The sequence below is a fragment of the Nanorana parkeri genome, unplaced genomic scaffold (assembly GCF_000935625.1).
Source record: "Nanorana parkeri isolate BGI_ZX_2015 unplaced genomic scaffold, ASM93562v1 scaffold10, whole genome shotgun sequence".
In the NCBI taxonomy this organism is placed as follows: Eukaryota; Metazoa; Chordata; class Amphibia; order Anura; family Dicroglossidae; genus Nanorana; species Nanorana parkeri.
In genome coordinates, this window is record NW_017306278.1 from 1,298,672 (window position 1) to 1,307,971 (window position 9,300).

General features: G+C 45.1%; 1 protein-coding gene across 2 annotated transcripts in view; it reads left to right on the forward strand.

The window, feature by feature from the left end:
* BTBD10 (BTB domain containing 10) overlaps positions 1-9,300 on the forward strand; it is a 41,649-nt gene that overhangs the window by 23,090 nt on the left and 9,259 nt on the right. For both annotated transcript variants that reach the window (XM_018555423.1, XM_018555432.1), the window contains one exon: positions 3,255-3,451. In XM_018555423.1, coding sequence (XP_018410925.1) covers positions 3,255-3,451 — 197 coding nt within the window. The remainder of the gene's footprint in view (positions 1-3,254; positions 3,452-9,300) is intronic.

Sequence of the window (9,300 nt, forward strand, 5' to 3'; positions counted from 1 at the left end):
TTACATCAAGGTGGGGGGAGGGGCAGCTGAAGGATTCGTATTGTGGTGCAAGAGCCGCTGTAATGCCGGGATAAGTTTGTGTATTTGGATTGTTTGTACCACTCTGGCGCTGATACTAGCTCGTCATGTCTCCATATGCTTTGTAATGCCCAAAGACGAGGCGGATAATGTCTTCAATAATAAGATTGTCTCCGCTTTGCGTTGTGAACTCTGGTCCTCCGGAGTCTCCGCTTTTGTCACTGAAGCTCTAATTAGTAGAGGAATAATCTCAGCTGAATGTAATCATTTTGCATGTACATCAAGCCCGGGACCTCTGAGGCTATGCCGGGTAATTCAGCGGCATTTGTATTGGTGACACTGTTCTTGGAGGTTCCCCTTGTGGGTTCCACCTACAGCTGCGGACACTATTTTCTCTGCAATAACTTGAACTGACAGAAGTGATTGGCAGCCCCCATTGTTCTATATATAAGAAACATGAGACCTTGTTTTTGATTCCATAAAATATATAAGATAATAAACCCAATGAAAATGGCATGGACAAAAATGTTGGGACCCTTTTAAGCCTAAAGGGAGTGGGGGGTGAGGGTCCCCTTCCAGGGGGGTCATCCCCACATTGCAAGGGCTAAATGCTTGTTTAAGTCTAGGCTTTGTATACCCCTGCTCTATGACCTAACAAAGGCAGGCGGGTATACTCTGACATACCTAAAACATGCAGGTGTAGTCTGACGTAGTAAAGCCAGGCGTGGGTCTACTCTGCCGTGGTGCAGGCAGGCGGGTGTACTCTGCCGTGGTAAAAAGACGATTGGTTCTTTTTCATCACTTTTCGGGAGGCATGGAGCATTGATTCAGGGATCTGTAGATTTGTTCACATCTCGGTATCTTCACTGTGTTTTTCCACCAGGAGGTCCCTGAGACGTATGCAATGGCTCCAACTATCAGTATCTAGTGATTATAATACCGGATTGTCCTACAAAGATGACCTTCTGGCTGTCATTGTGTGATAAAATCGTCCTTGTACTTTTCTGCTGTAAAAAGAATCCTTTGTTTCTGGTCTCCCTTCCAGACTGCACTGTAATCTACTTTACATAAACCATCTCGCAGACATCTGCTCTCTCTTCCCTTTTTATCTCGTCATATTTTTTTTTTTTCTTCTTGCCATTACGTGGAAAACCAGGCCCTTTCTTTTTGGCAGCTTCAGAACCCAAACAAGCGAGCTTTTAAAAGGGACAACCCGAGCGCTCCCTGGATGCCAGGCAGGAAAGGGTGTACTTATCTGAATTAGGGCTGCAACAACTAATCGACATAATCGATTATAATCGATTATTGGAAAAGTTGTCAACTTTTTCAATAATCGATTAATCGGCTTCCGATCAGTTGGCCCTGTTCACAGCTCCACACGCTGTGCGCCGCACCTCCTCCCCACCTCACACTTGCCGCTGCCAGACCCGCTACCGATTAACCGATTAATCGAACCTAATAATCGGCTAACTAATCGATTTTGAAAATAATCGTTAGCTGCAGCTCTAATCTGAATGGCTCCGTGTACCTGACCTCCTCTCGGCAAAGCTTTACCTGACGGCACGTTTGGGTTTCATTGAAAATAATTCTGCCTTTAGCTTCTAGCAGGATTGTACTTGTCACTCACGTTGCCACCGGCAGAGACAAATCACAGGAGACAAACGGTGGACCCGAGTACTGAATTATTGTGCCATTTGTCAACGGGAGAGTAATTTTGGAAAAAATGGGAGAGAAGCCGATCAATGTGCCAGCTTTAATATTTCAGACACATTGGCTGGAAATTTCCCAGACTTGGATGATTTTTCTGAGGTTAGCTGTACAGATCGTCTGATGCAAGTGCGTCCAACACCACCTTTTGTGGCTCTATAAGTTTGCCTTGTTGCATTTAACAGACCGGAGGCCAATGCTTGTGTGTACTGAACCAGGGGGCACTTGGGGACGTTCGGGATCATGTGTAGAATAACCTCCACCACATTCTGTAAGGAGGAAAGATGCTAATGAACGACGGCAGTAATGAGTTTCTTTCTTTGGGGTCTGATAGTCGAAAAGAGGAACTTTAGCCATCAATTTAATGTCTCCAAAAACAGTTAGTTTGAAGGGGTGCCAACTATCAAGGTTGTCAGTGTGCAGACTTCGGCTCTCAACCAAACGGAAATGGCGCTTTCCTTGGCTGTAAGGAATAGGAGGTTGTAGTTCAACCTTAAAGTATAGATTAAGACCAAACATTTTTTTCCATTTTGGATGGAGTAGGGAATGGTTGAAGCTCATGTCAAGTGTTTTTTTTTTTTTTAATTTTTTTTGCCATTTGTGTCCCATTTGAGGAGATTGCTTTTCACTTCCTGTCCTATAGACCCAACAGGAAGTGAGAGGAAAATGTTTCTGAATTGAGGGAAATCCCATTTAGATTATAATGAAACTGGTGTCCTGATTAGAAGATTTTAACTCTGTTCCTGTTCTGGTGGCAACCCAAATTTTTAGGTTTTCCCTCACTTTGTCTTGCTGACAGTGGTCACCAGAAAAAATAAAGAGTGCAAATCTACCGACCGGAGACAGAGACCGCAGGAAAAGCCTAGAGCTTTGTCCGGTGCCCTGCCTGCGCTTTTACCGTTCTTTCTGCCTGGAAACCTGAGAACGTCCATGGCATCCAAAAAGCGTCCCTTTAGGTCAAAAGCGGTTTTGGACCAGGTAGAAAACGGCGATCGTGAATTAGAATCACTTGCAGAATTGAGCGATAGCGTTTCGTGGGGAAATTCGTCATCGGACACAAAGTGACGACCGCGACGATTCTGCGCCTGAATATGCCGTGTCTACTATTAGTGACTAGTAATATTGCACCCTTGTTTGGACAAATTTCAGTGTTTTGGTTTGATTACATTATTTATTTTTTATAATTATATAATTTATGATTTCGTGTTTCAAACTTTATCATACCCGGGATGTCGTCTACTAGACTCTTGTTTGGACCGATTTTAGTGAGTTATTCCTAAGAATTACAGGCCTACAATAAAAAACACATTTCCATGCAAAACAATGCACCGCTTTGACATCCAAAAATACTGACATAATCAGACCGCCAGGGAGGTTAAGAAAAGCTTTCAGCCTCTAGCAGGGTTCCTATAGACGTCCTGCACATATATGGAATTGTACCGGCTTTGAAAATGCTTCCTTATCACTATTGCAATCATTACATTGACTTCACCTGTCGTCCTTAATAATTGCCTCTTCTTCTCCCCCAGCACTCCCCCGCGTGGCGCTAGATCTGGAAGCAGCCACACAAAGATGAGTCTCCATGGTGCCAGCGGTGGCCACGAACGATCTCGGGATAGACGCCGATCCAGCGACCGGTCTCGGGATTCATCTCACGAGAGAGGAGAGAGTCAGCTGACCCCCTGCATCCGAAACGTTACCTCGCCCACGCGGCAGCATCAGAGCGGTACGTGTCCTCCTAATACCGACCTCTGATTCTCTGCTTCTGACAGCTGTGTCCTCTGCACAGCCATGCTGAACTGACATGTTTCAGCAGACACTGAGGGAAGCTGCCAGAATGTCTCTTCTGAGGGATCGCTGCTCATAAATGTATTGATGTGGATGATGGAAATTGCTACATTGTATGCAAATGTTTGTACACCGCTAATATGTAACAATGTTTTAATTTCCGAGTCAACAGTCCAGGCTTTCATTTAATAAACAGTTATGCTTAAAGGAGAATTATGAGGTGAGTGAAAATCACTCAGCCTCATAGTTGGAGCCGACGTGTGACAATTAAACTGTCACAGGTCGGCTCAATAGATCGGGAAATGAGCGAACACACAGTCGCTCGCTCACGATAATCTCCCTGCAGAGAGCCGTGACTATCACTCACGGCTCCCTCTCCCCCCCCTCCCCGCTCCGATCCTCCAACGCTGAGTGGAGGAACGGAATGGGGAGGGGGGGGGGACAGCTGGCTCTGCCTCTAGATAGGCAGAACCAGCTGTTACTCGCGCAGCTGGGTGGATCTCGTCAGTAATGTCGGGATCCGACCCGGCTGCGGCGGTCTCAGTATATACAGAGCTGTAGCCCGCTATATACTGAGCTTTAGGTCACGGAAGAACGCTAGTATATGTTCTCCCGTGACCCCTAAGAGCTCTATGAGGAAAAGCACACACCCCATAATTCTCTTAAGTGAGGCCTCCACTAATCAGTTTGATATAAAGATAACCCCACTGCAATGTGAGGCTTCTGTGGGGAAATTGTTCATGAGGACCCCATACCACCCAACAGTCTGACACGTGTAGAAGAATTAAAAATCCTGTGGCTATGGCCGCACTTTGTCCTCAGCACAGCGCTGCTAAACGTATTTGCCTGCCTGCGTTTTCCATCAGTTTGTAGGGAGCCCGATATCCGATTACAACCATCCCCTGCAATAGAAGCTCTGTTTTTAGTGAGACTTTTCCACTCCTAAAGAAATACTTGTGATGTTCCGTTTTTTTTATTACACAAGACTGCTCAGGTGGTGATACAGAAGGCAGACCCTCCAGGTTAGCAGTTTTAGTAAGGCAAACATTAATGCATTCAGGAAAACCAATGTTTGAAGTCCTTGGAGGAAATTTTTTTTCCTCCGATTTTTTTAAAATTTCTGTTTTGATGACTTTGAGATATTTTACGCACAAAAAAAGTAAACCGAGTTCCAGAAATACATTTCTTCCTGTAATATGAGGAAGCAGCCCCTGGTATAGTTACAGGTTACAGTGTCATTGCAATGCAAAAGCATCTGAAGCAAACCATTGAGAATGGAGTAACATGCATGGATCAGCCAAGGATCTCCCTGTGATCGGATATATTAGGGGGGTCAGGTGGGTACCCAGTTGTTCAAGCTATATATAACCTAGCAAGGTATGGGGGGGGAGGGGGGTGTCTGCATCGTTTTACCTCCTGTAGACTACCTGGGCCAGGTAGGGAGGGGACCCCACACCTGGAAACTTCCCCTTGGCCAGAACATACAAAGTATAACAAGAAGAGATGGAAAAAAGAGGAGCAAGCATGGGGAGTAAGGTTAGTGAGAGGAAATGGGTAGAAAGGTGGGATGAGAGGGATGGGGTAGGGTTTGGGTGGAATGGAACTGGACTGACACATGCACCACATCCCTGTGTCTGGATGGGTGGTAGATGGCCCTTTGCCCTGTGAATAGTTGGGAACGATCGTCTTGGATGAATAATGAAAAAATCGAATGCTTTCAGTATATTCTCCTTTTGCAGGTCAAATGTATTGTAGAGGAAATATATACTTATTTTCTATCACTCACCTCATAGTTCTCCATAGTTCTCCTTTAAGTTCAGTATTATATGATGGTACATTTGACCTGCTACCATGCTCCTCTGCTCCATCTTGTGGCCATGATGCAGTATTACATGACAATCCATTCAACCTGCAAAATATATTAAGAGCATTTGCTTTTGTTTCATCACAAAACAAACGTTCATAAATATTTGTGGAGGAGAGGCAAGGTTTGGGGCAGGGTGAGGCCCTGCAAATTAATAATTAGACCCCTAAGCCATTTGTTGTCAGTGGTCGCCCCCACCGTTGTCAGCTACTCTGTGCTGTGGAGAAGGAACGGCTCCTAACTTTAATTCTTCCTCATGTCTGACTGTTGGAGGCTCTGGTACAGTAGATGGGTTTTCACAGAACCTGTAGTTCCTTCTCGGGGAAACGTTATCCGGCTGGTTGGGATGATCGCAGTGCTTAGTCGAGTCGTGCTTTACTGACCTCCTCCGACATTTGACAATGAATGTACCGATAAAGGCTGCTGGCTGCATTGAAATTAGTTTGATTGTTGCCACTTATGTAATTGAGTTTAGAAGATTGTTCCTATTGTTGCAGATGACGGCATCTTTCTCCCAGTGTACTAGTTCTCCCGAATGTCACTCGTTGGCTTTTATTTATTTAATTGAGCTAAAGAGTATTGTGCAATAACCCGTATGAGTTAATCATGTGTCATTGTCCCAGCTAATCCCAATAAACCCGATATCTCTTTGCTGCGGGTTACTGCACTGAGTGAACCCCATTGTGTATTGCTGTGTGTATGGCTGTACTGTCACCATGGTAACTGCATCATTTTTAACAGTTTACGTCACCAATATTGCATAGCATTGCAATGACTATGAACCAGTCACGTCCCCTGTGGTCTCCAATGTGTGTCCGGGTCCCATTGTAGCATTGCAATGACTATGAACCAGTTACGTCCCCTGTGGTCTCGATGTGTTCCGGGTCCCATTGTAGCATTGCAATGACTATGAACCAGTCACGTCTCCTGTGGTCTCCAATGTGTGTCCGAGTCCCATTGTAGCATTGCCAATGACTATGAACCAGTCGCGTCCCCTGTGGTCTCCAATGTGTGTCCGGGTCCCATTGTAGCATTGCAATGATTATGAACCAGTCACGTCTCCTGTGGTCTCCAATGTGTGTCCGAGTCCCATTGTAGCATTGCCAATGACTATGAACCAGTCGCGTCCCCTGTGGTCTCCAATATGTGTCCGGGTCCCATTGTAGCATTGCAATGACTATGGACCAGTCACGTCCCCTGTGGTCTCGATGTGTGTCCAGGTCCCATTGTAGCATTGCAATGACTATGAACCAGTCACGTCCCCTGTGGTCTCAATGTGTGTCCGAGTCCCATTGTAGCATTGCAATGACTATGAACCAGTCACGTCCCCTGTGGTCTCAATGTGTGTCTGGGTCCCATTGTAGCATTGCATTGCAATGACTATGAACCAGTCACGTCCCCTGTGGTCTCAATGTGTGTCCGAGTCCCATTGTAGCATTGCAATGACTATATGAACCAGTCACGTCCCCTGTGGTCTCGATGTGTGTCTGGGTCCCATTGTAGCATTGCAATGACTATGGACCAGTCACGTCCCCTGTGGTCTCGATGTGTGTCTGGGTCCCATTGTAGCATGCATGTCGAGTTTCGTGGTGATTTAAATGTCAGAGTTTGTATGTGCTAGAGAGCAGTTCCGGGTTAATTCCAGTAGTTGAAAAAAAAATGGAGTCACTTGCCCGGATCTTCTACTGTCCCGTCCCCGATCCAAAAGCTCTGCGACTTTCGGGTGAGGATCGGTCTGGTTGGACCTTATTCGGGGTGTGATAATCCGTGCTACTGGCACAGTATCGCACGTGGAGGCTTTCCAGCTTGCTGAAAAATCTCTGCATTTTTGGAACTGACCCTCCCCCTTTTTTTTGGGGAATGTGTTCTCTTTTTGCTGTTTTTGCCCCTTGAGTTAGTCTCAGGAGATACAACGGTGAGTCCCGGTTCTACACAAAGGACGGGAAGATTGTTATGTAGTGTTATTTGCAAGACTCCAAATACATTTTTTTTTTAAAGTTGGGCAAATAACAATGCTTGTTTAACACACAGACTACCCACATCCTTTTTCTTCTCACTACTCAGACTTCATTAACAGGAGGTCAGATTACACACACAGCTGACATAAACCCCTTCCTGCATTCTGCATATTCAGTTACATTGTATCAGAAAGTCCAGATCGATCTGCACCATCAGGGTCCTAGATACACTCTGTATTAAAGTGTAACTCCAACCAGTGCAATTTGTGAGGGGGGCGGGGGGGGGGGATGGGTTGCAACACCATTTTTGCCAAGTCCCTATCAGGAAATTGTCCTCATGGACTTATTGTCTCAGAGGCACAACAGAAAGCAAGTGACAATCTCTCCAATATTTAGGAAAATCCGGACAGTTGTCACTGGAACAGATGTCCCTATTTGAAGATTTCCCCTCCTGTCTGAGTGACAAACCTAAAATGTTTCATCTTCCTCCAGTTTCTCTCCCAGGGCCAATGGTAACCAGTAAAGAAGTGCCAATGGTAACCAGTAAAGAAGTGCCAATGGTAACCAGTAAAGAAGTGCCAATGGTAACCAGTAAAGAAGTGCCAATGGTAACCAGTAAAGAAGTGCCAATGGTAACCAGTAAAGAAGTGCCAATGGTAACCAGTAAAGAAGTGCCAATGGTAACCAGTAAAGAAGTGCCAATGGTAACCAGTAAAGAAGTGCCAATGGTAACCAGTAAAGAAGTGCCAATGGTAACCAGTAAAGAAGTGCCAATGGTTACCAGTAAAGAAATGAGGCTAGATCTCCCAACAGGGAAAATATCATAGAGGTGCCCATGCTTGCTCTGTCCAGAACTATGGAAAAGCTGAATTTTGTCTTTTTGTTTAAACTAAATATTTTAAGAGTCGTACGAAAATCTGCAATTTTGTAAACTTTTTTAAATAAAAAAAATGACCAAAAATATAACGGGGAGCTGTTCCCCCATTGAGCCCGGACACGTGTGATCACCCATTAGGAGTTTAGAAATGGCCCAATAGTGATACTCAAACTCAGAACATTCCGACAGCCTGTGTCCCCCACCCTGACCTATTGGCTTATTTGGTTTTTTTTTTTGGTTCAGATACCTTTTTTCTATGGCCGTTTTTTTAATGTTTATCTCTCAGCAAAAGATTAATCAGACGTTGGTATAGTAGAATGTGTGGCTCACCAGGAACATTCGGCTTTGCCCAGAACTGCGAGGAGCCGATTATCATAAAAGCTGTTTATTCTTTCTCGCATTTTGATATATTTTGATATATTCCGTCCTGATTGTTTTGCGGATCATTGTGGAGGAGTCCTGAAAATGAGATAATGGCATGCTGCTGGTAATTCAATCTGGGCGCGGGGTCCTGAGATGGCCCTCAACAATCAGATTTAAGAAGGTGGAATATCTGCAATCAATAGGAATTGAGTCAGTTTGTGAAAAGAGAGGAAGAGAATCTGCCATATGACTGCCAGAATGTTATTGATGGTAGTAGCTGGAAGTAGAGAGTACAGTGTTATTTCTTCAGAACAAGTCTTAGAGCCCATAGTTGCAATGGGGGGGGAGGGAAACAATGACAAAGTTTGTAAGCTTTGAGAATTGCTCTCCTCTCTGTGCAGTCATATAACACCGCATGGAGCTAAAGGGTTCATGCATTACATAACCTTTCTTGTGGCAGGTAAGGTCACTCTGTATTGAGCGGTTCTCTTGGTTTTGCCCTTTTAGGCAAACGTGTAATAATTTGCAAGGGGAGGCATACCTGTACAAGTGTACAGACCTTTACCGCCACAGCCAAAGCCCTCTGGGACCATTCCAAAAATGTTGATCTCCTGGATTCCCAGAAGCTTTCACTGGCACCTCCTGCTGACCCACAGACTGATGAGAATCGCTGTGTAATATGGAGGTCAGCAGGAGGAACTGGTGAGAGCTGTGGAGGACCCTGC